The sequence below is a fragment of the Suillus plorans genome (assembly GCF_016647745.1).
Source record: "Suillus plorans strain S12 chromosome Unknown HD556scaffold_6, whole genome shotgun sequence".
Taxonomy (NCBI): Eukaryota; Fungi; Basidiomycota; class Agaricomycetes; order Boletales; family Suillaceae; genus Suillus; species Suillus plorans.
The window spans coordinates 92,296-119,898 of NW_024537390.1; the positions used below are offsets into that span (position 1 = coordinate 92,296).

Genomic DNA, 27,603 nt, shown 5'->3' on the forward strand with positions numbered 1-27,603 from the left:
CAGTACCTAGCGTAGCGAGGCTAGGATACATCAGTAAGAGAGTATGCGAGCTATGAATGTACTACCCACCTCAGTATTGTCAAGAGAACAAGACTGAGGTGTCAAACGGAGATTCGACGATGTAAGTATCAGCGTGAATGATTATGTAACGCAACACCGGAGGATCGACGAGCGGAAGTACCATAAGGTGCAGAAGTCAAGAAGCAATGAAGCAGTGTGGTAACGAAGATGTTCAAGAGATAACGAGCAAGAAAAGGAATTGGAATGCTAACACACCCCCTCAGCGAGATACCAACTGCAGTCCGGTGGTGTGCTTCAAGAACAAAGGACGGGGGAGAGCTTTGGTGAGTATGTCCGCGACGTTTCTGTATGACGAGACCCAGTGGGGAAGGAATACGCCGTTCTCGATGTACTCGCGGATGAAGTGATATCGGATATCAATATGTTTCGAACGAATGTGATTTTTGGCTTCTTTAGACAAGGAGATTGCGCCAGTATTATCCATGTGAAGGATGATGGGATGAGGGAACGAGACATGGAGTTCGGTGAATAGTGACTTCAGCCAGATGCCTTCCTGAAGAGCGTGAGTGACCGCCATGTATTCCGCTTCGGTGGATGATAACGCATGCGTGGTTTGTTTCTTGGAGACATGTGCAATCAGGCCACCGGCGAAGAACCAGGAGTAACCTGAGATTGACAGCCGGTCATTGGGCGACCCCGCCCAGTCTGCGTCGCTGTATCCATGTAAGTCTTCATCTGCACGCTCACCCCCGAAGTGCGAGCGTAAGTTAATGGTCCCGCTGAGATAGCGAAGTAACCGCTTAGCAGCTGCGTAAAAACGCGGGGATGGTTGAGCGCAGCGCTGAGCGAGCGCGTTGACGGCGAATGCGATGTCTGCACGTGTGCAGACAGCGAGGTAGAGCAGCTCTCCAACTATCTTCCGATAGCGAGATGGGAGGTCAGGAATGTCGTCGTATGTGGCGTCGTCGTGGCCGAATGGATGCTTAGGATCCAGAGGAAGCTGGACTGGGTTGCAATCGAGGAGGTTGTATTCGTCTAGAAGGTAGGAGATGTATTCGCCTTGGTGGATCCAAAGATCGCGGGTGGAACGACGCCGTTCGAACTGGATACCTAAGAATTTGTTGATGGGGCCTAAGTCTTTAATACCAAAGCGTTGAGCGATACGCCCCTTCATGTATTGGAGGAAGGGCTTGGAATTCGAGGTACCCATTCCGTCGTCGACGTGCCATCCCACTATGCAGAAGATGTGGCCAGCGCCGCTGGTCGTTTTGTCGTAGAAGAAGACGGTGTGATCGACGCGACACCTGGTGAATCCCAGTTCAGTCATGACTGCCCTCACCTGCTCGTACCATTCCATGGCTGATTGCTTCAGTCCGTAGATGGTACGAAGCATGAGCCAGACTATTAGGGCCCAGTTGCCCTCCTCAAACCCCTTGGGTTGGCGCATGTAAATCTCCTCTTTTAACACCCCCCACAGAAATGCACGGCGTGCGTTGTAGAGACTCGCGCCTCTCGATGCCGGATATGCGGCCTTCTTACCCATTTAATTCCCTATCTGTATCAGCTCACATCCTAAGGACCAGTCATTCGCGCTCTCGCGCGCGCGCCCTACGTACGCGCCTCACTCGCACATCGCACACGCACGCGCGCCCTTCGCGTGCGCGCTCCATAGGCCTTCGCGCTCCTACCGTCCGTCCCTCTGTCCTTTGTCCTTGCTGATTCACTGGTGCGTTATTTTTATCTCTCTCGTTGAATTAACGAACCTTCGGTCCGACCTCCGTGCTTACATACAGAGAGCCTATTTAAACTTAGAATATATTTAGAAGTTGATATGGTTACTCGGTTCGGGAGCGCGCTCGGAAGCGCGCCGCATAGCGTAATCTCCCTTCTTAAATAGAGGGAGGATTCCTTCGGTTCTGGTACTTACTTTCCCCTTATCTTGATATACTGCAAAGTGTAGAGTTCTCCCTCCAATACTAGAAATCTGATTATACTCCTCCACTGTTGACACCTGTGCCCTTGCTACTCTCTTAAGGACTCCTCTCCTTCATCGTTCAAGCGCGCGCCCGCTTACGCGCGTACCCTCCGCATCTCTCGCTCACGCGCGCATCTCGCGCGCCTTCGCATCGCCTACGCGCGCCTTCGCGCGCGTTACTTTCCCGCGTCTACCAGCGCCCGTCTAGTTGACATAGTTTCCCTCCACCTTATTCGCGAGGAACTTCTCTCAGTAGCTGTCCTTTGGGTCGAGTTGTATTCTCGTATCCAGGTCTTGCTGTAGAGCCCCCTTTCTTTTAGTGTTTTCACCCACAGTCAAGATTCCTCACCTTCAGCGTCGAACGTATCGAGTTCCCAGTCGTTGCGGCACGCTAAGGCTGCGATGAAACGCACAGATGCGGTCTTGATGACGGGTGCGAACGTGGCGCCGTAATCGATTCCTGGGACCTGAGAAAAACCTTGAGCGACTAAACGTGCCTTGTATACCGGTCCCCCTTTATTGTCCTCCTTAAACTCCAGCACCCAACGGTTTCCTATTGCCTTCCTCCCCTCTGGTAGCTTCGTCAACTGGTAGACTCCCATTTCCTTCATAGTGGCCAATTCTCCCTCCATAGCCGCAAGCCAGTGTGCACGATCTGAGCGCTTCATAGCCTCATCGTAAGTTGCTGGGGGTATGGACATGTCGTAGTCGGGGCTCTCGGGATTCCGCTTACGGTTGCTGCGCAGTGCGATGTGCGACTGTTCCTCTATGCAGATGTTAGCGACGAGTTCGGGAACATCGACATTCGGTTCGATTTCCGAGATGTCTTCCCGATCAGTGGTGATATTGTCCACCCCCTCAACGAGAGGCTCTGACACCCCCTCGCTCAGTTGTGCAACGCGGGTTGCGCGTGTCTCGCGTAAAGCATGAAGGCGAGTTTTCGAGGCAGCCAGCTCCTCCGCATAAAGCTGACCAGCCTGCGTTTTGACCTGCTGGCGAGAGGAACGACGTGGTGGAGCTGGCGGTGAAGCAGGAGGAGGGCCGGGAAGAGCAGCAAGAGGTGTGGGAGGGTGGGTGGCCGCAGGAGCACTGTGAACGGGAGTGTTGCGAACGGGAGTGCTGTGCTCGTCTTCTGAGTCGGTGTCGACGATGCTGGCTAAGGAAGGGAGGTTTTCACCGAACACGACATCGCGGGCGACAAAGAAGACATGGGAGTCTCTGTCGCGTAGACGGTAACCTTTCGTTCCCTCAGGGTATCCAACGAAAATCGCATGACGCGAGTGCGGACCAAGTTTCACCTGAAGCTCGGTGGGGATCCTTGCAAAACAGCGTGCTCCAAAGACGCGCAGATGAGACAGATCTGGTTTGCGACCATTGAGAATTTCGTAGGGCGTGGTACCTGGTGTGAGGGTGGATGACTCAGTGCGATTCCACAAGTAACAGGCGGTCAGCGCCGCTTCTCCCCAGTACGTTGTGGGCAAACCAGCGGTTTCAAGCATGGCAAAGAGGCGGCCCTCTAAGGTGCGCATGGCACGTTCTGCTTTTCCGTTCTGTTGGTGGGAGTATGGAGCTGATAGCTGGCGCGAGATGCCTGCTGAGAGGAGTGCGTGAGTGAAAGACGTGCCTATGAATTCTCCACCGTTATCTGAACGAAACACCTTCACCCGACGACCTGACAAGGTCTCCCAACGTTTGCGGACGATCTCCCAAGCTTCAAGCGCTTGGTCCTTGGTGGCAAGAAGTTGGAGGCTGAGAAGATTGCTATGATCGTCCAGGAAGATGACGAAATGGAGTTTTCCATGTGGAGTGGCGATGGGGAAGGGTCCACAGAGGTCGGAATGTACGAGGTCGAGGAGGTGTGAAGCTTTCGGTGAGGTAGATGGCGGATAGGGCTTGCGAGGATGCTTGCCCATAACGCACGGTTCACAGGTATGCAGCGGCTGTGTTGAGTCGACTTGAGCTCCAGTGGAAAAATGCGGGAGACGTTTCACAGCCTCTCCGCCGGGATGACCAAGCCCCGCGTGCCATAAGTTCCACGTTAATGTGACTTTGGCAAATGCCGAGAGTTCAAGGTGGGGCGAAGGCGTGGAAGGTGGAATGAATTTCAAGTCCAGAAATATCAAGTTTCCCACCATTGGTGCGTCACCCAGCTTCTCGCCTCGATAAACGAGTTGACAGCGTGGAGGGTCTGGTAGAAACAGGCATGCCCATCCCTTCTTCAACATTCGTCCTACTGACATCAGGTTGACCATTGCACCAGGTGCGTGAAGACACTCGCTGAGTCTTATCCGCTGTGTTCGACCGTTCATGGTGAGATCAGCTACGCAATCACCGCGTCCCGAGGCGATAAGTTTACCGTGATTTGCGGTTTTGACTGTGACTTGGGCGCTCGCATTGTAAGTCCAGAAAAACTTTCTGTCCATGATGAGCGTTGACGTAGTCCCAGAATCTAATATTGTCGATAGCATGTGGCTAGTGATGCACGCAATGTCGTCCGCTCTCGGCAACGATTCCTCAATACCAGAGCAAGACCAGTCACGATAATGGCCTGAGGCGATGGTGTTGGATGCAGCTAGCGCTGCTGTTTCAGTGGGTGCGGAAGGGACAGTGGGGGCTGTAGTGGGCGGTTTGGACTCTGTGGCTACCGTCGCTACGTCTTTTCTCTTTCCTCCGCGTTCGTTCCGCTGATTCCATGGGGCCTTTCCTTCCATTCCTCCACCAGGTTGTAAACAATGGTCCCGATCATGAGTCAACGACCGAGGTAGACCATTGCAAACTGGATTCTCGCAGGGCACCCCCTTAGGGTTGTTCCTGTGGATCCGTACACCTGTCGCTTGGTTGACGGCGCGTGGTTCGTTTGTTCGCTGAGGGAAATTACCAGCGGCGTTGGCGTATTCCGACCCAGGTCGGGCTTGAAGCTTAAGCTTCCCGAGCTGTCGGTTCGCTTCCTCTGTGAAGGATGTCGCAACTTCCTCGAAGGTGAGTTTAGGTGACGTCGTTGAGGTCGTGGATGATGAGGGAGTGATTTTGTAGGCGTTCATGGTGAGACTACGAAAGACAACCCATTGGGGGGTGTCTGGGAGTCCGTTGAGGAGCATGAAGATGCATTCCTCTTCGGTGAAGGTGACGCCCATTTCCGCAAACCTTCGACGGCCGTTTTCGAAGACCCCAAGATAGCGTGCTCCATCATCTGCATCCTTCAGTCTCTCCGAAAAGAGTTGGGACCGCAGCTCGAATTGCGAGGTGACGTCAAGGCGCCCAAAGCGTTTCTGTAACACCTCCCATTGTTGGCGGGCTGTTAATTTCTCACCGAGCACATTTTGGACGACGGGGGACAGCCTTCGACCGATGATGGCCTTAGCTTGTGCGTCTTCTTTAATCCATTCTTTTATGCTGGTGGTTTCTGCTGTTGTGGGTGTTGCAGGAACTGCTGGTACGGGCATCGTGCTAGCGTATTCAGCAAAGTCAAGAGGGTCGGTTCCACTACTGCAGTGGTTCCATAACCCCTCGCCTGCTAATGCAAGTTCAGCGGCCCGTCACCAAGTCGGAAAATTTTCCGATCCTGTCAACTCCGGGAGATGATCGAATTTTCCCATCGTTCGCGATGGAGAGTCAGTCTCGACGTTCGATTCGTTAAATGAACGTAGGTGTGCTGTCGCTTCGTATACTGCTGAACTGACTAAAGCTCAGCAGGGCTCATAACCTGTACGCGCTAGCGGACTAGCGTAGCGAGGCTCAGTATTGTCAAGAGAACAAGACTATATTCAGTACCTAGCGTAGCGAGGCTAGGATACATCAGTAAGAGAGTATGCGAGCTATGAATGTACTACCCACCTCAGTATTGTCAAGAGAACAAGACTGAGGTGTCAAACGGAGATTCGACGATGTAAGTATCAGCGTGAATGATTATGTAACGCAACACCGGAGGATCGACGAGCGGAAGTACCATAAGGTGCAGAAGTCAAGAAGCAATGAAGCAGTGTGGTAACGAAGATGTTCAAGAGATAACGAGCAAGAAAAGGAATTGGAATGCTAACAATTAATGCCTCGCCAGTCTTTATATCCCACACCCGAACCGTCCTGTCGTCCGAACCAGACACGATGGAGGATCCATCCGGCGAGATTGCAACAGAGTTGATGGAGTCGATGTGGCTTTCGAGGGCGGTAACCAATGCCTTTCTAGTGATGGTGTCAGCATCCCACACCCGGATGGTGTTGTCCTCTGAACCAGAGACTATGCGACTTCCATCCGGCGAGACTGCGACAGACCGAACCCGGTTAGTGTGGCCTTGAAGAGGGGATCCCACTGCCTCGCCATTCTTCGCATCCCACACTCGGATCGTCTGGTCAAATGAACCAGACACAATACGATTTCCATCCGACATGAATGCAACTGACTTAACGTCGTCCGTGTGGCCTTGAAGTGGGGCACCCAATGCCTCCCCAGTCTCCATATCCCACACCCAAATCGTCTTATCTTCTGACCCAGACACGATGTGTTTGCCATCAGGCGAGATTGCGACAGAGTAAACAGCGCCAATGTGGCCTTGGAGAGGGGAGCCCAATGCTTCGCCGGTTTCCATATCCCACACCCGGATCGTGCTGTCATATGAACCAGACACGATGTGTGTCCCATTTGGTGAGATTGTGACACACCGAACACCCTCTGTGTGGCCTTTGAGTGGGGAACCAAATGCCTCGCCAGTCTCCAGGTCCCACACCCGAATTGTCTCATCGGCCGATCCAGATACGATGCGTTTTCCATCCGGTGATATTGCAATAGACAGAACATAGCCAGTGTGGCCTCGGAGAGGGGATCCTAATGCCTCGCCAGTCTTCGCATCCCACACCCGCACTGTTTCGTCGCATGAACCTGAAATGATGCGACGTCCATCCAGCGAGAATGCAACAGACATAACATAACTAGTGTGTCCTCGAAGAGGGGGGCACAATGCCTCGCCAGTCTCGATATCCCACACCTGGATCGTTTCGTCATCTAAACCACATGCAATCCATTTTCCATCTGGCGACAATGCAACCGAGTTAACCCTGCTATTCGCATGGAGTATCTTCTCCATCTGAGGCCAATTCTCGACGTGGCCAGCAACGATGCGAGGGGTGCAAGGAAACTTTGAGGCGAACTTGCGAAACATTATTGACTGTGTTGGAGCGAACGGCAGAGCGGACACGTATAAATGAGGAGTGCTGCGTAAGATGGTGGTCGCAAATGTTCGGACGAAACGTAGGGTATCCCTGGTAGCGTGACTAACATGCGTGAACTCGGCATGACCCTACAACCACCCCACTACTCGTAAGAATTCGTCACAAAATAAAGAGCTTGAGCTACGCACCGAAAACCATTCCTCGATGGATGAGAGGGTCACTACAGAGCCGCCGAGAGTTTTCATCAGGGCCAGTGCTTCCAACCACCAAAGGAGGCGCTCTCCATCGAAGAAAGCTTCAGCCTCTTTAGCGAGCGATGATTCGAAGGATGTAAAGCTGACATGAGTTCCCCAAAAGCGACATGAGTATGATAGCTCAGCCGGAATGGATTCTTTGACTCGTTTCTCCAAATCGGGGACAGAAGAGTTGGGCAAGTACGAGTTCTCCAAGGAGCAGATGTTGAAGCGAAGCCCGCGCTCCGAGTCCATGACCCGAAGCGAGGCAAAAGCAAGATCTCTTTGTACCGCTGATGTGTTGACGAAGAAGTCATGGCTCCGCGATTCGTCTGTGAGGAAGTCGTAGAAGGATGCGTGGAGGGGGTGTATGGGAATCTGAGGATCTGAGGATCCATGATACCGGTGACAAGCGAACCTAGGGATATAATGACATCTTGTACATTGTAACGGTTACGCCCATCAGGAAAATGTATTCGCATAGTTGTCAACGCAGGCATGGGAAGTGGTTCTAATGAAGCAATAATTTGCCCCATCACTGAGCAAAACACTGGGATAGCTTCCCTGCGCTCGTCCTTCGGCATGATTTCTTCCAAGATGCGTGCATACATAATATCCAACAGACGTGTTCCTTTTTCAGACGTTCCAGCAACCACAGCGTCGAACCGGTCCATCGGACCCAGGCCAACCCTGTTCGTGCTCTTGATGTACTCACAGGCGAGACGAGCCCATTCAAATAGGCCGTCAGATTTCTCAGCAAGCACCTTGAAATGTGCATTGTTGAATAAGTTGCCCAGTCCTGCGAGCCTGGTGGAAATGTATAACTGGATGTCATTAAGTGTGGATACAGGCGAGATATCATCCATGGAGACATGGCGGACATGCGATGCACCCAGGGTATCGCGAATATCTTGCAGTGGGCGGGAAATGATGATGATACGGATATTTGCCGGTAGCTCGGCGGGTTGAGAGGAAGTAACGTCCACCTTTCCAGACAGCAGACGAAGAATCTGTTCTCGGGTATTCGCGTCACCGCTCTCATCCAACGCATCGATAACTAGCAGGATAGGCGCAGTGGTGGCTTTCGAGGCCTCGCAAATTGGTCCTATGACTAACTCCTGCCATTGTCTTGAGATATCTACAGTGTGTTTAAGCTCGTTATCGTCATGAACCGCACGCGCCAATGCTCCTCGCATGGTAATATCGCAATCGGCCAAGTCGCGTGCGATTGTGGTGAATATCTTTTCGTGGCGGCGTTCGGCTTCCCTTGTGCGGTCGAAGCAAAAACAAGCTCGCATTCCCCCGCGCTCCTGAGACCAGTTGGCTATGGTATGGGCGATGGCTGATTTGCCTTTCCCTGCCGTGCCAGACAGCCATAAGATGCGTGGCACGTCTTCGCTCATGCTACGGACCCAGCATTTGATCTCAGATAGAATGTCTTCCCGAGTGCCTGGGAGACAATTCTTGGAGGTATTTCTTCCAGCACCAGGTATATATTCCATGCCACTAACGTCCAGGTCCTCAGCTAAATCATAGGCATTAAATTTCAGAGAAGGAGGACTTGAAACTGATCATACCGATGCGGTGAACAGTTTCCGTGGTGGTAAGAACCATTTGATCTCGAAACTGTTGCATGAGATTGTCGATAACCTCGTTGTGACGTTGGATTGCGGCCTCTGTTTCATTGAAGACGTGCTTGCCGAGTCTTCGCCCTGTGAAGATATGCTCAGTCTTGGGTGACATTGTGGTGGAAAAGACTCACAAAAACTCTTCATTTCCGAGTAATGGACTACAAAGTCGGCACACTCCAACGTCTGTCGCGCAAGCTTTCCATATATCTCTAGCATGGATGCAATCCTAGTCAATCCCTCACGCGCCGTTAATAAAGCATAGACTTCCGAGATCTTCGAAAGAAGACGGGACATTGCATCATCCCGGTTCGCCTGATCGAGAATCATCTATCGTCCATACACTTTTATTGACCTGTAAAGTGTAAGAATATATAATCGAACACACCTTAGACGCGAAGGTGAAGATACTCAATGCCACCTTCGCGTAGGGATGGACCTACGCACAAAGATCAGTCATGTACGAAATTGAGATAGACGCCCGTACATCTGCAAGCGTTGTAGCGACAGTGTTAAACACTCTTAATGGTGCGAGAATCGGGGAGAACGTGTCAATCGTATCGGAAACAGACTGTAGGTTGTCGGATGCTGAAGCAGTATTTTTCACCATGCCTGAGACATGTTTGATTCCGTCGAGATCCGATTTGGCATTCACGAGCTTTTCCTTGACAACCTTCGGGTCAGGTTGTTCGGACTGATGAGAGGATTTAGTGCATGATCGAAAGAGATATAAGAATATTACGAACTGTAATAGTCAAACTTATGTTTGCAACGCCCACATCGGAAGACTGGTCAGGATTTAATTCGGGAGTGATAGTGGGTGGTGGAAGATCCTGCGGCCGTTACTAGTTAGATCACACACGGAACGTACCAAGAATTGTATATACCTGGCTTTTCTGAGGGTGTAGGCGATCTTGTGCACTAGAACTTGCAACCGTGGGTTCAGGGTTGGGAGACTGTCGAGCGAAGCGCTTGGTTACCTTGCCCAAGTACTTGGGAACCAACCTCGATAATCCTCTGCGAGATTCATTCCTCGAAGGCGGAAGAGAGGAAGGCTGTAATCATAATTAGAAACATGCAATGGCGTAGTTGTAATGGTGAGAATCCATACACCACTGACTGCTTTCTGGCCTCTCTCCTCTGCCAAATGAGGGTTTGAACGACTTTGCGTTAGTAACCCCCAACGCTTCTTCCAAGGAGGATTGTCTTCACTCATCGAGTAAGTTGGATAGAAGGTTGAGTGTTGGTCTTGAAAAGGTTCTTGGTCGGCGTGTGGTGGATGGTACGCAAGGTGAACAGGCAGCTGCCGAACATGTGTTTCGAAGCATCCGTTATTGAATATTGATTAATATTTCCTCGACCACAAAACAAATGACATCCTCCACGATCGAACTCCGAGCATAATATACCGTCCGTCATGAATATCTGGCACATGTGCAAACGAGAGAGACAAGATTCCACGTCTCACGCTGACTCGAAGTTTGTCATACAAATAGTGTTCTTCTTGATCGACGAACATTTATTGTCACAGTTGGATGTATCAATGTTCGGTACTGCTGCTCGATGCACTATTATATGATGTTTGAGAGTTGTCGACCGCTGCCATACGATTATCCAAAGCAACGCCACTGAAATGTGGCAGATTTCAAATGCCACCTCCCACGCGACTTTGTTAGAACATCTCCATAGTAAGACTGGTGACGAGTCTGTGCTGATACTGTATTTTCTGATCTGTACGATATCGTCGAGGAGGGGTACCGGTGATATTGTGCTAAGAAAATAGGACTGTCATGATGTGTTCTAATACTCTTTGTACTAGCCGTCAGAATTCTCTTATTTATCTGTAGCACCTTCCCCGTCTCATGATCAACCTCGTTATGGCTATCGTCGTCATCTTCGTCCTCCTTCAAATCCTTCGTGCACTTGTCCTCTAATTCTGAACCTGCATCTTTATCAGCTTCGTCATCCAAGAAACAAACTGGTCAGTCCTTGCGAGCTGGCCCATCATTGGACTTGCTTTGGAAGGTGGTGTCTCATTCCATGCAAGATTGCCAACAGACCTTGCTCCTTAGTAGGGTAGATCATAGGTGGCGATCTGCTGGCATTGCAGATGTCACGTGTCCGAAATGAAATTCAGGTAAATAAGATATCTGATAGACTACTACTACATTGCATGCATGAAGATCAATACTCAGCGCATACTTAAAAGCAAGGCGTCTTCCTGCTCTCTTCTTCAGAGAGATTTGATCCCATACCACGTCCTCATAAAAATGCGTCTCTCCTTTGTCCTCGCCACTGTTGTTGCTTTGACCACATCAATATCTGTCAACGCTGACAGTAACTGTCCTGTTTTTTGCACACATACTAGCCAATGCTCAGGGTGCGGTTTCACTGAAACAGATTGCGTGAGTATGAGTAGTTTGCGTCCTGGATCTATCTACATAACTTACCGACATGGTAGATCCTCTTTTTGTGCTGGGTGGTCAAGTACTAGCTGGATGATATGCAGATCGTACAGAGCCGGTTTTCTATGGGCTTGCTTCGCGAACTAAAATTGGGAAGGGACGGGACGGGATGCTTACCATAGATAAATCTGGATGTCATGTAAACAGGTTGTCGAGCCACCGTGCAATTTCATCAAATGGACTTTGAAAGAGCGGGATGCCCTGCGACGTAGTGCTTATTTCACGTTGAAGCATTGCGACACAGTGGCACACAGTGCGAATGGCAGAATTGGACTATAAAAAAGCCGCATTGGCCGTATCAGTAACGATTCATATAAATGCGCGCACCATGTACGGTAGCGTGTGTGTTCTATCTGTGTCCATATCGCCTTCTCCCATTGCTGAGCACATCAGGAAATCTCGAGTTTAACTTTTACTCACAGATGATGTAAAGCGGGAAAAAAGTAGAAGTTAGTAGATCGCCCTGATATGACAGTTAGAATGGCGGAATCGAGTTTCCTTACATTGTCCGACATTGAGGGACTCCTTGTGCCAGATACATATGGCAAGTATTGTAGCTCCGACATTCCCATGTCCAATTTTGGTGATGAAGCATCCAAGAAAGAGTACCCGTTTCGTTCAAGAGGTGGTGGACTGGCACGGCTGGCAAGTGCCTGCCTCTGGCAGATGGAAGCTCGTGTGGCCTCAACCTAATGATGATGCTACGTCCAACAGCTCTACCCCTACTACTGACTAAGCTACACAAATGGTGGCAAACACCTGCCCCCCGCTGGCTCGAGGGGGGTACCACTCCAGTGGTCTCGAATGTTATATCTGGACCGCACAGCGAGACATTTCCAAATGCACCATAGGATGGGACAGTATGCGTGTGGCAGAATCAGAGGAAGACATGAAAAATGGTCCTCGGACTCAAACTGAACAGTGACGCAAACTCGGTGTCGTACTCCCCGAATGGAATACAACTGATAGCAGCAGGCACCGGGTATGGCGAGTCGTATTCACTCCAGATGGTCTGTCTGCATCATCTGTGCAAACAAGAACGACATTCGAATATCAGATGCTTACCAGACATCATCGACACGCACACGGTGACACCAACCACAACAAGTTTGTCTCACTAGACATTGCACAAAATTCACCACGTCGTCCTACGGCAAGACGACGTGGTTCTTTGACGTGAGCACATTCGAATTTCGAACCCATTGGCGAGCCACTTGAGCACCTTAATCACGATGAAGTCTGGGATATGGCCCTTTCCAAGGACAGCCAGCTTATCGCGACTGGCTGTATCGACAACCATGTTTGCACATGGATAGTTCCTCAAATTGTGTCGGAGAGGGAGCTTCAACAGGTGAGCAAATTCTCTCGTCGTGTCATACTTCACGCTGACCTGTCATATAGTCCTCAATACTAACAAGTAACAAGTCCACATAGGCTGGCGGCGGCTATTGGCCTGGGCTTTGGCTGTGATGCCGTACCAGTCACGGTCGCTGGCGGTACGGTACTATTAGTAGCTCGGGCTTTCATCCGAGCAGCCATGCTCAATTCCCCGTCCTCATAGTACGTTCAAGGTTTCTCTATCCAAGATTTTCATTGCTGGAGCAGCACTAAATTTTGTTCTGAAGCAAGTGTGTGGTGCCATTAACCACACTGTACCAATTGCAATGAGAAAGCCGAAACATGACTAGGACTTACTGCAGTAGCCCGTGCCCACTCACACCTACTCACACATATGTAGTCCAGCTTACCACGCCGGTGAGTCTGGATGAAACTACTCATACTCACCAAACCATACTCTAATACTAGCGAGCATTCACAGTCAAGGCAGCAATCTGCATCTGAGTTACAAGGGAAGCCACCTGGATAGCATTCAGTACTATTAGTACTGACAGCCATGGACACTGTCAAAAGCGACGATGAAGAGGAGAAGGAGACTTGACGCATTGTTTGTGAGATACGATATGTACATCATCTCGGAAATAAATTGGTCGGAAGACGGGGTGCCCCTATACTATTCTGCGCAGAACTTATAACAGATGACATTTGCCATGTCAGCAGATCGTTGACGGGAATTTGGAAAGTAAGCACTTTGGATAACTTACGTGTGGTTTTATCAACCACACTGCACCAATGGGAAACAGAAACACGACTCACTGTGGCCCATCAGAACTCATATGCATACCTACCACGCCGGTGAGGCAATAAATTCTGGATGAAACTACTTATACTCACGGATGGGCGTAATAGGTCTATTAGACACGTATAGCCCGGGCAGCAATCCGTAGTTGTGATGCAAGTCTTGCCAACCATTTGGCATTCACTGTCAGCACTGACATCCATGGCAAGTGTCAAAGCAGCAACAACGGCAAGGACGACTTGGAAGGCGAGAGGCATCATTTGTGAGATGTGATATGGATGGAATCTCAGAGATAAATAAGAAGGGGGACGGTAGGAAGACGGCTCGCTTCTTATATTCTGATTCCTGAATACTATTCTGTGCAGACGCTACCCACCTGAAACCCACCTTCAGACAGATGTCATTTTCAAAGCCAGCGGATCGCCAGCAGACCGCACACTCGGATGTCAAGGACCGACGCTCCAGAAATCCGTGCTTCATCGCGCGAATTCATTAGGCTTACAACGAGAAAACAATGTGATATAATTAATCCAGTCACAAATCATACATTCAAGGTTTTAAGATGTTTCCCCATCCTAAAAATCTTCGTTGTCCGAGCAGCAGTGATATTTGTTCATAAGTAAGCATTTCTGCAACAAACTACTTACTACGTGTGGTGTCATTAACCACGTTGCACCAATGAGAAAGCAAAAGCATGACTCACTGTAACTCATTCGGCCGTACAGAGAGACATGTACTCTCCTATCTATTACGCCCCGGCTGGTGAGTCCACAAATCCTGGATGAAACTACTCATGCTCACCTCGTCACGTCCTGGGAGCGCTACTGACACGCATTTATAGCCGCGGCAGCAATCATGGCTTGTGGTGCAAAGGCCGCCAGCTGTGTGGCAAGCACTAACAGCCACGGACGCTGTCAAAGCAGCAGCAACGGCAAAGACGACTCGGAAGGAGAGAAGCATTATTTGTGATGTGATTGTGAAAATAAATTGGTAGGAAGACAGGATGCTTTTATACTATTGCGCTAAGAATTTATAACAGATGGCGTTTGCCATGCCAGCAGATTGTTTGTAAAGCACTTCGCACAGCGCAATCAACTACTTACGTGTGGTTCCATCAATCACGCTGCACCAATGGGAAGCCGCAAAAACACAACTCACTAGTACTCTAGTTCATCCGATCTCACAAGCATAGATATACGTATTGTAGCGGCTGCCACGCTGGTGAGTCAATAAATTCTGGATGAAACTACTCATACTCACATCTAGGCTGAGCAATTGCATCGTGCAGTCATAGCCGGGGCAGCAATCATTCGCAGATGAGTCGCAAAAGTTGTCAGGTGGTTGGCATTCAAGTTCACTGGCACTGACAGCCATAGACATTGTCAAAGCAGCAGCGACGATGAGGACGACTCGGAAGGAGAAACGCATTATTTATGAGATGTGATAGGGAATTTCGGAATCAACTTGAGGGGGAGGGTAGCTATAAGACAGCGGCTTGTTTTTATATCCTGGATACTACTCCTTGGACAAACCCTGCCCACCTTGAATTTACCTTCAAAATAGATGCGATGCCAGCAAACTGCCAGCAGACTTCCATTTATCTTCCATATTTTATTGAAAGACAGAATAATAGGACCTCCGAATATAGGTGGGGAGGCCTGGTACCGGATTGAGGATCGATGTTCGAACACGGGAATAACGCCTCCCGGGTCCACTTATATTGGGGGGTCGTAGAAGAGCCCCAGGACAATCAACGTGCGACCCCGAACCGTTGCTGTATCGGCCTACGTTACTAGGTGACATGAGAATCTGGCAGAAGTTCAGAGTGTTATCGTGCATCGGAGAACGCGGAACATGATACTAGCAGCTAGCGCTGAGCGCTGAGGCTTTGAAGATCAAAATTCCGAAAGAGAGTATGCTCCCTAGGTATGCCAATATTTGCTGTCAATGTTGTTGTCAATGTACACCATCAATAGACTCCTACGTTGGTTCTCCACCGAGACACAAATTTCCGCAACGGCCCGGGGTACAGACGTAGCACTAAGCACGATGTGATGGAAGTAACGCTGTCTTCCTTCAATTGGTCCGGCTAGATGAGATTATATTTTTATCTTCCTCGATTATCTCGCCCATTGGAGAAGTTCGCTTAGCCTGTGACTATAGCTCCAGTTGCACGGCTGCTACAAGCGCGTCTCAAGGAATTACAGAACCCAACAGCAACCTAAGATGCATAATTGACATTATATCAGTGACTATTTCTATCTTGAAAGTTGGAATTTTGTCCTGTTCGCATGCTGCTCTAGTACTAAGACTTCCGGGTGCAGTATCGCCAGTAGGAACATGAGATCTGCAATTTCCATCTTTAAAAGATCTGTTCACGCTCCGTCAAGTGATTGATAGACGTAATCCTAACTCACCGCTCGTTTGTAATAACGAAAGGACGCCCAAAATATATCGCCGAGCGGTTATCCACAATTGTCTCAGAATTGATGATGAAGTACTGAACAAGAAGGCGCAGGTGTACAATATCGCCTGGAATTCGAAACTGAGCTGTAGTCTGTAGAGAACAACCAAGGCGAAACCAACTAACATATTGCTTTCCCCGCCTAGCATAAGACGAGCTGCAGCGCGTTTTGCATGAAAGGCTGCACTATCCATCTGCAATGATATTCTGAAATGATGTAGCTTTCCATGATGATGGAGATAATGATGGAATGTAGGTCTCAGTGGGATCATCTCTATTTGATACTTGACCACAAAGTTTGCATACGAGTTCTTAGTTCGTTGGTCGGGTGCACGCGAAAAGGGCAAACCTGTATCACGAGGTGCTGGTGAGGATGAGTGCCGCACGACCGTGACGCCGGATCAGGATGGTGCCCCACATTAGCGCTGTCGGCATCCACCTCTTGTCCTGACGTAGATCAGCGGCGGTTGGCAACTCGAAAAGTTCGTCTACAAGATGTAAAGGGCAAAGGTTGATTCCGCGGAAACAATTTACATTCACAGGCGAGTTTGAGATCCAACATCTTGCACCTGTTTCCCTCGTTCGCGTTCTTTCTGTTAGGCTGTTTGAACTGTGTCACCTGTGTGGTTGATTTCTGCGGCCGGGCTGGCTGTTCAGTTCTTCCAGCACAAGCCGCAAGCTGGGACCTTTGTGGGTGATGGCGAATTGGTTGGGAGAGGATAATCAGCACACGAAAAGTCGCTACTTAGCTAGAACACCTGTCAAACAATTGTGCACATGCCATTTTGCAGCGGAGTATTCTAGAAACACGGCTCAAATTCTACGGATATCGTCACACGTGGTCATGGGACGCACTGGAACCGTGAAAGGCTAATAGCAGGTTTTTTAAGGCAAGTATCTGATATACATCTATCAAACAACCTTGCCGGAAATCAGTCAAGTTCTCTTCATTAACGTGTTGCGGAGCTACATACCTTGGGTGCTAAACTGACAATCTTCCCCCAGCCTTTCATGCGCAAGTCAGCACTCACGACGCCACCAATACGCGTCCCCAGCATCTCTCTCTTGTTATTCAAAAGGACTGCCGCATTATCATCAAACCTGATGAAACGCCCGTCTGGTCTTCGAACTGACTTCTTGGTTCGCACGATGACTGCTCGACGAACATCTCCACGTCGGACTTTGACCGCAGTCGTAGATGCCTGAGTCGCCGCTGATACTGGGCGCGCGCGTTTGACGACGCAGACTATTTCATCACCGACAGAGCCCCAACCGTTATTGACCTTTTGTTTGAGGACATTGACGCACTCGATGAGTAGTGCGCCGGAGTTGTCTATTACCTGCATAAATTTTGTGAGCTGAGTGAGGACATAAAATGGATACAGAACTTCACCGACATTAAGTGTAGACTTGAGCCCAATCATCACCTCAAATGACAGACGAAAAAAGCAAAGAATGTGGGATTGGTGGCAGTGACTTGTCGTGGGGCGGGTGGGAATTGATGTGCATATATGTATTCAATAAGGTATAGGCATTTTATATTGTCATCAAGTACTTATGTTTCTCAACCGCGTTGTATATGTACTGTAACCCGGTCGATAGCCTTGGGAAATCGGCGTTAACAAGGTCACCATCAATATTAATGCCAGTTGTGTGAGGCTCATTCATCGCCTTACATTCGGCATGTCGTGAACCAAAAAGTTGGTTTGAGGACATACCATACGTTTATGGAGATGTATTTTCCACGCGAAGTAGGTACCGATGAAGGACTGCCATGGTCGTGAACTCAAACTCCACTCGCTGTCTTTCTTTCTCCCTCCATCATCTCTCCACATAATACGTCAGTTTTGATCAAGAATGCCTGCCTCGCGTCGCGGAAGTGGTAGCTTCACGCTAACTACAGGTCAGACAATCGCCATCCATACCCGGACACAAGATGAGGAAGACCTCCCGCATGCAACTAAGAAGTACGTAGAATCATCGATAATACTTGACCCATTAATCTTACTTTTCTTATCTTGTGAAATCGCAGGACGATGGCTGATCACTTGAGAAAATACGAGAGTTTGTCAGTCGTCCTATGATCAGGGGCTCCAACGATGGATCCACTGAACCTTCATTGCACAGGTTCACACTCACACCGCAGAGGATGCGGATGATTGTCGAGGCCTTTACTGAAACACTCGAACTTGGCTTGAACAAGCCCAACCAGATTGTAGTGCGTATGTACTCCATACATCCATACTGAATGAGATCACCTTGCGTTTGTTGTTCAAACTCAATTCATTTTTGCATTCGGTCGTGGGACGAGACAAATCAATCTATGTTTCGATGTTTTTGATTCTTGACGCTTTTCGCATTTCTGTTATGAGCGGTTTCCGACCGTGTGCTGAATTAGTCCTTGTAGCCTATGATTCCGACGTACGTGTTTGGATGGCCAACAGGTCAGGAGAAAGGAGATTTCCTTGCTCTTGATCTTGGTGAGTGATTTGCCATTTGTGCCTTTTTTCTGGGCCCTAAATATACTCATGCGAATGCATTTCGTTATAGGTGGAACAAACTTGCGTGTTTGTCTTGTGACCCTTCAGGGAGATGGAAAATTCGAGATTTCCCAAACTAAATATCGTTTGACTGAGGAGCAAAAACAAGATGATGGCCAGAAATTGTTCGATTTCTGTGCTGAATGCTTACATACCTTTGTTGAAACCAACACGGGCGAGGGCGCGGGCCAACTGAAGCCTGGCCAATCCCTACCTCTTGGGTTTACCGTAAGTCAGTGGCTATCATAACGTCATCCTTCTAACTATGTAGTGTTCAGTTCTCCTACCCTTGCTCGTAAGTGCGCATGATGCAATTGTTAGTTCAGTGCATGCAAGATCGACGTGTTTCGGTATTCAGGCAGGAGCGCATTGACCACGGCGAGCTCATCCGCTGGACCAAGGGTTTTGGAGCTGGAAACACGGAGGGCAGGGATGTTGCCGAGATGTTCAAGAAGTCCCTGGAGAAATACGTACGTTCTGCCTATCTCAAATTTCCATTCATACTGACTCGCATACGAACAGCAATTGCCCATCAAACTAACCGCTCTTATCAATGATACAACCGGAACGTTGATTGCATCACACTATGTGAACCCTAAAACGAAGATCGCGGTTATCTTCGGAACTGGTTGTAACGCGGCTTATATGGAGAACGTCAAGAATATCACCAAAATAGAGCATTTGGGTATCGATCCTGGAGCTGAGATGGCGATCAATTGCGAATGGGTATGTAGGGTTTGGTTCCAGTCTCAACACTCTATTGATGAGCTTGGCAGGGTGCATTTGATTCATTCGAACACGAGCATCTGCCTCGCACGAAATACGATACGGTCGTCGATGATACTTCAAATAAGCCTGGAGAACAGGCATTTGAAGTGGGTACATCTATTGTGGAACATTATTAGCGTGACATATCCACTATCCAGAAACTCATTTCCGGCCGGTACTTGGGCGAGATTCTGCGACTAGTTCTTTGCGAGCTCATCGACGAAGGTGTACTCTTCCTGGGACAGAACACTTACAAACTTGAGAAACCATACTGTTTCGACACGGCTTTCTTGTCTCTCATGGAGAGGTACCACATTTCCCACTCGAGTGAAAATGTGCATATGCTCATCGTCGTGTTCTCAGTGACCCAACGGACGAACTTCTCATGGTGATCGGGATTTTCACACATTTCTTCGCCCTCGAGACGACGCTCGCGGAACGGCAGTTCTTCCGGGCTCTTGCGAAACTCATTGGAAGGCGTGCGGCTCGTTTAAGCGCCTGTGGTATTGCCGCAATCGTCAGCAAGATGAATTATCTAGACGAGGGATGTTCAGTCGGGGCGGATGGCTCCTTGTACAACGTAAAAATCCTTCTTTCTGTCTTGCCGCAGGATGTTCACGCCTATGCAGAAATACCCTGGGTTTGCCGATCGCGTACACGAAGGTTTGCAGGACATTTTTGGCGACAAGGGACGGTGAGTAGTTATTGTTTGATATGCTCTTTTCCTTCCGATCTGAGCGCATGGAATCACAGCAACATCGTTACGTACCACGCTGAGGATGGTAGTGGTGTAGGTAGTGCGATTATTGCAGGTTCGTATCATCGCCGTCTCAGTTGTTCGGTAAGCTTATGCGTGTGTTATTTTAGCCATGACGAAGCACAGGAAGGATGCTGGGTTGTACCTTAATGTTTGATCATACTATTTGCGTGCATAAGAGGGGAATATCGAATACAGAAGTGTATGCGTTTATGTACTTTGCTATCTCCTGGCCCTTAGAGTTGTGTTATTGATTTTTCATAAATGTCCCCAGGGTAATGACGGGCCCTACTTACGTCGGGGGTCGTTTCCTTCTATGTAAAGCTCTTCTATTGTGTTGACGTGAAAGTGGGTATATTTATGTAAGATGCCAACTGTCTCTGTCAAATCCAGGGTAACAACACATATCTCGTGAAGGCATTGTAACGAAAGTATTGTCACATAACGTAGCTTGTACATAAAATCCAGGTCACCCCCGCAAGTCTCATATCGCCCTGCCAAAGGTAACGGGCGCATTCGCATAATCTTCCGTAGATTCTAATGATGGGTATGGTAACTTAGGAGAGCGTATTGATTCATCACGGGCGATTTCTTGGTGAAAGGAAATCTCAACGTTCAGTGGAGCGGCTGGGGGAGGGGGCTTTGGTAAGTCCAACGGCCGCCGCAACTGGATGGAGTTTTCATCCATGAGGGTGGTGGAGCGATTCGTCCAGGCCTTGCCCACTGCAATGCGGTAGATAATAAGGAGTGGGGCAACGACCTATAGTACAAACGTAAGCCATAATTTGTTCCGCGTAGCATGGGAATGCCTACCTGCGCTTCGCCCAGTAATTGCATGAATGCATATGAGATCGGGCTGTTGAGGGTATACGGTATGAGGTAAAGAAGCGAACATATCGAGTAAATGGCGGCAGATTCGATAACGATGGCTGCGAAACTGGCGTAAATCGCGCCGTGGCCTAAGCCTAGGACTTTAGATATACGGTGGCGGTGATATAGAAGGCGTATGACAGTGAGGAGGCTGATGAAGATATTGATGACGAGGGAGAAACAGAGGTATGGGAAGAGCAAGCTAAAGGACATCCAGCCGCTTGCGGATTGTACTGGTGTTGAGACAATAACAAGCCAGAGGGTTCCTGTGACTTGTGAAGGGTCAAAAGGGATTGCGAAGACACATGTAAATCTGGCACATACCGAGAGTTCCGAGGAACAGAAGAGATCCAAGTCCAACAATGATGAAGTAAATTCCAGTATCTCTGTATACTACGGTACATCGCCAGATCTATGGTGCGTGTTCGATGGTGAAGATGGGAGATACAACGGTACACTTACCATCAACAGGTCTGCACACCAATCTGAAACCACGAAAGCGGTGTTTAGTGGAGGTGACGAGGTCGCCTCCTCGAATGCACTAGGGCCTGAGTAAAAACATAAGTATAACATGCAGTCTATTTTAAAAGTTGCACATACCACCGGGATATAAACGATTGTCAATAAAGCCCAGTTGCGTTATCTGGGCGTTGAACGCTACATATATCGTACCAACCACAAAGAGGAAAGTGACATAGCATAAGAGGAATCTGTTCGTCTTGTATCCAGTAGCATGCGATTGAGCGCGGGGCCAGAGGGAGCGCCAACACATGACAGACAAGACGATCACCACGCCATAAAGGACGCCAGTGACGATGGCCCCCTGCAGCCATGCGCCCTCCGCATAGATCAGTGTATTGGATTCGTCAGGGCGGTAAGACATAAGTGCTGAAGCAGCAGTGCTGATCTGAAAGTCGAGAACTATGCACTGCAGTTTGATGAGAGTCTGGCCGTTCTAGAATCGCACACCGTGTGACGCATATATATCACTTGACCTAAATCACGTTGTTCGCTAAAGCGCTGATAGGCTGACCCGGCCAACCTTCTTTTTCAAGACGGGTTGCATTTGAGCGTTGTTGACGCTCGACAGTAACGGCAGGGTCGTGAGAGGACCCGACGGAATCTCCCATTTTAATTTTGATGGAGTTTGAGTTGGTGGGGATGGTATTCGGAAAAACAAAGAACCTACAAACGTTAATGAACGGACGTTTATACCGTGAGCAGAACGAGGCAGCGGCGCAGCGTGGTACCTATGGTACTGGTAACAGTACTAGGTCAATCCAGAGTCAACCTGACGTGGCCTGAAGGCCTGACGGCTCATTGACGTCTGTGGCTGACCTCTAAGAAGGTGGCGTAAAGCGGATGGGTTTCGGAGCTTGGTTCAAGCGTTGAGAAGGAAACTGCTTTCCGTCTTCCGAAAGCTGCGGAGTGCGCGTCACCGAGCGACAGCCAAGGTCTAGACGTCTAAGGTTTGGTGAAGGATGAACGTTTAACACAACAAAGTTTTGTGAACTTCAAAGCACGTTATCTCAAAGTTCGCTGACGCGAAGTATCGTCACTTTGAGGTACGGCCGTGGCTGACCGATCCAGATTACATACATAGGGCACGCACATGATTCAATTCCACTGGCAGGAGAAAGTTTACTTATGACGTTGGTTGCGTAACTCAACATTGTGTCCTGCAGCAGGTGTTGCAATTGGTACTGCTGCGCTGTCACGCACTTTGTCAATCATGCAAACGCAGCCACAACCGTGATGAGCACTACTGGGGTATAGGGACACTGGGGTCTCATAGATTATAAAGTACTGTCCTACTCAGGGTATCGACAAGCTGATATGAAAAAAATTCTTGAGGTGAGAAGAGATTCAAACATGCCATATAACCCTCTTGTCTTGCGGCGTCCACCAAACATGACAGTTGTATGTCATGTGCAATTGAATTTGGATTAGTATATTACAGGTAAGGAACGAGTCAGGCCTACAAGTGCGGAAGGTTGAAGAGCCGTGTTGATGGACCTGATGATGTCAGCCAAGGCCGATACTTACGACTGCATTACAATGAGTTGATTAGGAGATCTAGTCGTCGCCGTAGTTTCGTGATCCGCATTAATCCACTGATTAATACGTCAATAGGCAGCTGGTTGGTTGATCACGCAATCACGACTGCAGTTGGATGTGTGAGTCAGAATCAAAACAGTACTAGTAGAGTTGGAGCTAGGTGGAGGTATCACCGCAAATGACTAAGTACAGGCTGCCGCTGTATGTCAGTGCCAAGAATGTTACGAAATTATCGGCAAGTACCGTCGTGATAAAATCTCGACCGAAGTTCCTCGGGCGACACCAAACGAAGGTGGACCCGTCGGCGATGATGAAACGTTGTGGCAAAATCCGTCTCGGAGGTAGCATTGATCGCACGATTCGCACCGGTCCTACATCGAGATTGGAACGACTGAGATACTGGCTTTGATCGCGCCGGTCCCGGCTTCTGCCAGTGCATCGTGCTTCGAATGACGGAGATACTAGCATCGTTGGCAAGGAATCGGAATGGAAAGACTGTTTCCTTCTAGATGATCGTCTGGCTATGGGATACTGACCCAGCAGGACACACAGTGAAAATAGTCCCATCCGTTTCTCTAGTCTCCTTTTGACATTTTTTCTTGAAGCCGTACTTCCACGGCTCTTATGGACCGATCTTGATATCAAGGTTCAAAATACTGATACGAGGTCCCCGACTGACAGCTTCTGATGGTGTTCTGAAAAGTCCAAGATCGCGATACACATGGAGGGATGGACCCTCGATTGTGAGTTTTAGCACTTGAGGAAAGCGTATGTGCGTAGGCCGCTGCTGCATCCGGCACAGGCACAAGATGTAGATCACTTCACCAGCGAGTAATCGCGGGGGCTGGTTGATCTAACGTAAGTCGAGTGATACAAGTTTCCTCTCAGGAACGCACGGGCACATACGCAATAAGACTGCGGGGTTATTCAGTAGTTTGTCTTGATATGGAGGATGCGAGTGGCCCGTCAAGCTTCAAACGTAGACGAAAGCACTGGAGGGACTGATGTGAATTGGTTAGTTCTGACACCAGAGACTAGACACCAACGCACGAATACGATATCGATGTAGATAACACGAAAGTTACATCACACGCGAACGAATGATATCGCATAACGAAGATATGACTGATAAGTTGTAGAGATGAGAAAGGATCGGCAGCCGACTTGGATCAGAACGCTTCGTGGGAGTCGTCGCATACGCCTGCCGAATCAGTTGAGAAAGTCTTATCAGAAGTGTGATTGAGGGCGAGCGATAGCATGTAGGAACTGATAGGGAGAACATTGTGAGTTGACAATTTCAATTCAACAACCTAACGACTTGAAACCAACATTCGGAATGCTACGCCGTACAAACAGCTAAGCAATTTATTTGGGTAGAGTAGTAAATAGTCGAAACGTGCGTGATCTCATGACACCAGTGCGGGTTCCTAGATGTCCATGGAGAGATAAATCCTAGGGTGCAGACGGCATCAAGGAAAGTTCTCTTACGATCTATTTAGACCGACGTACCAATTATGTATTCGATTAGCAACGTTTGCAATTTTGAGGTCTCGAGATAGTCATGATGTGAGAAAAAGAACGGTGTGGCTCGTAATAAAGTGCCCCGTGGAAGCAGCTAGGTTGCGGCAAGGTTGTGGCCAGCGGGCATTTCCGCAATGATCTAAATCATATCTGACCATGTTTTTGAAATAGCGTAGGCTGAGCCCTTTCGGAGCTTCCAAGTCGAGTAGGAACTACGGTAAAAGTTAGCTTGAATAGATTAGCGCCATGATAGCAGTCAAGGTTAATTTGATACCTTCGCGAAGCTCTATGGCCCAATGACTCAGTCATGGCTGACTCTGAATGATCTTTGAAAGTTTTCGCAGAAACTTAGTCGCCGCTACTAGTTAGCTAGCAACTGACTCGGGATCTGAATGAAAGCCTGGCCCGCTGAGGGATAGAATGAAATGATAATGCTATGATCGTCGCAACTGCGGAACCTCGGAGACCAGGCCAGACGAGCTAAAACTGTTTGCAATGCAGCCGCTTACGCCGTGAGACAAGATCCGATCGTGTCAGTTTCCCCGCATATTTATTACGGATTTCCAAACAAACTGCCTAAATATCTTTTCTTTGCGCTCTCTCTCCCTTTATAATTGACCAACCTGGCTCACCTTTATTTCATCTTTTCTTGACTTTCCGTCACCAACCATTTCTTAGAAGCTCGCATGATCTTGCTATGAAAGTACTGAGAAGCCCTGTCTCTACCCGCATCGTCAGGCCTACGACCGCTCTCAAGCCCACAAATGTCTCTCGAAACTTGGCTACCGCAATCTCCATAACTCCTCCTTCCTACCTCTCTCTACCTCCCCCGGGTCCACCCCAACCTCGTCTTCCAGGCCCTTCTGGTAAGCAATGAGGCATTTTGGCTGTTTCTTTTTACTCAAAAACCTTCAGTCGTCGCCTCTTTAGGAACCGAATATAATGAGAATCTCTTCCGATACACCTCCGGCAGGTGGTTGTACAACGAATCTCAGCAGATGGCTCAGCGTTACATCAAGTTTGATGTCGCTGCTCTACGTCGTATCATTGCCTCCGTCTGCGCTTCCCCTGTATCATCCATGGAGAAAAAAGAGGGTTTGTTTAACAAGACTTTAATGGTAACTCTCGCAAATGGGAAAAAAGTTGCTGTCCGTATCAAGGCAAGTCACATTACATGTGCATGGCGATACTCGTTCTGATCTTCATTCATAGAATCCCATTGCGGGTCCCGACCACCTCATGACTTCCAGTGAGGTCGCAACGATGGATTTCGTCCGCCATAATCTAGGAATTCCTGTGCCTAAGATCTTGGCCTGGAGTTCCCACGCTGCTAATAATGGCGTCGGAGCAGAATACATCATCATGGAGTCCGCTCCAGGTGTCCAGCTTAGCACCGTCTGGCGCACCATGGACTCACGTCAGAAGAAGAACGTCGTCAATTCGCTTGTAGCACTCGAGCAGAACATGCTGAACGCAAAGTTTGCGCAGTATGGTAGCCTATACTACAGGGATGATATTCCCGAGTCGAAACGGGCTCCGCGCTTGTATGCCCACGGATCACGTAGGTTCGGTTCCGAGGAAAAGTTTTGCATAGGTCCCATAGCCCATCGCAATTTCTATGAAGATGAACGTGCGGCTATGGACCTTGACAGAGGACCGTGTGCGTATACCTGACACCGCTTAATTATAGCATGTTGCTAATGCTTGTCAAGGGTCATCCCCGGAGGATTACCTTCGCTCCCTCGCATTGCGCGAGGAGGCATGGATCTCGCGTTTTGCCAAGCCTAATATTCATGATGATCCTTTCCGTAATGTCTCTGGCCCTCAGTCCAAGGAAGAGCATCTCCAGTGCTTAGAACAGTATCGTTCAATCATCCCCGCTCTCGTGCCGACCTCGCGAAAGGTCCTTGCATCTAATTTGTGGCATTCTGACCTTAACCCTGGCAATATCTTCGTGTCCGACGACGAGGAGCGACGTGTGGTTAGCATCATTGACTGGCAAGGCTGTTGGGCTGGTCCTGCGTATCTTCAAATGACCAGTCCATCCTTCCTGGCTTGCGATGTTGCCGGACTTACTTCAGGCCTCGATTTCCCTAAACTTCCTCTCGAGTACGACATCATGAGCCAAGACACCAAGGCTATAATGCGCGAGGATCACAAGGCGCAGATACTTCATAAACTCTACGAAATCAAACAGCTGTACCCTTATCGTATTAGCGATCGCGAGGCGCGAGTAATGCCTGTCCGCGCAGCAGGCCGGACATGGAAAGATGGCATTCTTCCGCTGCGCCTCGCGTTGCTTGACGTCTTCAGCCGGTGGGCAGAACTCTCTCGCAGTGATGAGCCCTGCCCGCTGCGCTTTACGCGGGAGGAAGTGCAAGAGTTGAAGCGTCAACGAGACCGGTATGTAGATTGGCATGACTTCCTGGACGACGTGCGTACGACGTTTGGCATGCGGTTGTACGGATGGGTGTCGCCGCATGAGTACCCATCGAAACGTGCGCTGCTTGAAGGCACACGCAGTCGTCTTCCTGTCGCGCTCACCAGTCAGCTGGAGGAGATTCTTCCTCAGGATTGGTGGCCGTTCAGGGATACGGTCCCTTTACCCTCTGCGCCTGAGGTGCGAGTGTAAGGTGGTCATGTATCTTTAACATTACTTTCTTTGAGTTCTCATTGGTTTTCTTGGAATTACTGCTATCATTTTTTTCACTACTTTATCTTGTTGTGCGAGGGGATACGGACCTTCATTATGATAGGACTCATGGTTATTAATTTGCTGCGATTAGACAGTTTGTCGTTTAGATGTTCACTTTTCAGTTATCTTCCTTGTATTTACATTAAGGTGTAGGGTTACTTTGCTTTGCTAAGGGTTTGGGAAATACATAGAGTGCGGTAGTATATGTTGTACATACATAGAGTATACCACCGTGAACATGAAGTCATGTCCGTCAGAAGTGTAATTAACCGTGAGAATTGATTCATAGTATTTTGCGGTCCGAAATG

At 49.0% G+C, this 27,603-nt stretch overlaps 6 protein-coding genes across 6 annotated transcripts; 2 read left to right on the forward strand and 4 right to left on the reverse strand.

Moving 5' to 3' along the window:
• Positions 1–5,889: 5,889 nt before the first annotated feature.
• On the reverse strand, positions 5,890–10,236 carry HD556DRAFT_1438062 (uncharacterized protein; the record flags this gene model as incomplete). The annotated part of the gene is made up of 10 exons (XM_041305795.1): positions 5,890–7,287; positions 7,348–7,778; positions 7,811–8,917; positions 8,970–9,104; positions 9,155–9,350; positions 9,409–9,459; positions 9,508–9,714; positions 9,767–9,853; positions 9,908–10,075; positions 10,132–10,236. 10 exons carry the CDS (start codon positions 10,234–10,236, stop codon positions 5,890–5,892), a joined length of 3,885 nt encoding a protein of 1,294 aa, XP_041165209.1.
• A 4,476-nt stretch (positions 10,237–14,712) lies between these two features.
• Positions 14,713–15,142, reverse strand: HD556DRAFT_789261 (uncharacterized protein). Its single transcript, XM_041311637.1, has one exon. The coding sequence runs from the start codon at positions 15,048–15,050 to the stop codon at positions 14,793–14,795; it is 258 nt and encodes an 85-aa protein (XP_041165210.1). The 5' UTR covers positions 15,051–15,142; the 3' UTR covers positions 14,713–14,792.
• A 1,799-nt stretch (positions 15,143–16,941) lies between these two features.
• On the reverse strand, positions 16,942–17,646 carry HD556DRAFT_1333856 (ribosomal protein L14b/L23e). The gene is made up of 2 exons (XM_041301849.1): positions 17,061–17,646; positions 16,942–17,007 (listed from the first exon to the last, which is right to left on the reverse strand). Exons 1-2 carry the CDS (start codon positions 17,508–17,510, stop codon positions 16,999–17,001), a joined length of 459 nt encoding a protein of 152 aa, XP_041165211.1. The 5' UTR covers positions 17,511–17,646; the 3' UTR covers positions 16,942–16,998.
• Positions 17,647–17,943: 297 nt separating this feature from the next.
• Positions 17,944–20,308, forward strand: HD556DRAFT_1228276 (hexokinase; the record flags this gene model as incomplete). Its single annotated transcript, XM_041297211.1, has 14 exons — positions 17,944–18,053; positions 18,119–18,154; positions 18,214–18,304; positions 18,494–18,566; positions 18,637–18,854; positions 18,905–18,921; positions 18,985–19,096; positions 19,149–19,352; positions 19,403–19,501; positions 19,553–19,701; positions 19,758–19,974; positions 20,024–20,088; positions 20,148–20,206; positions 20,262–20,308. 14 exons carry the CDS (start codon positions 17,944–17,946, stop codon positions 20,306–20,308), a joined length of 1,497 nt encoding a protein of 498 aa, XP_041165212.1.
• A 268-nt stretch (positions 20,309–20,576) lies between these two features.
• On the reverse strand, positions 20,577–22,006 carry HD556DRAFT_789678 (uncharacterized protein). Its single transcript, XM_041311638.1, has 5 exons — positions 21,622–22,006; positions 21,484–21,569; positions 21,346–21,433; positions 20,965–21,293; positions 20,577–20,911 (listed from the first exon to the last, which is right to left on the reverse strand). The coding sequence occupies exons 1-5, from the start codon at positions 21,902–21,904 to the stop codon at positions 20,636–20,638; spliced, it is 1,062 nt and encodes a 353-aa protein (XP_041165213.1). The 5' UTR covers positions 21,905–22,006; the 3' UTR covers positions 20,577–20,635.
• A 3,121-nt stretch (positions 22,007–25,127) lies between these two features.
• HD556DRAFT_789778 (kinase-like domain-containing protein) lies at positions 25,128–27,603 on the forward strand. Its single transcript, XM_041311639.1, has 4 exons — positions 25,128–25,466; positions 25,516–25,760; positions 25,813–26,260; positions 26,313–27,603. The coding sequence occupies exons 1-4, from the start codon at positions 25,298–25,300 to the stop codon at positions 27,230–27,232; spliced, it is 1,782 nt and encodes a 593-aa protein (XP_041165214.1). The 5' UTR covers positions 25,128–25,297; the 3' UTR covers positions 27,233–27,603.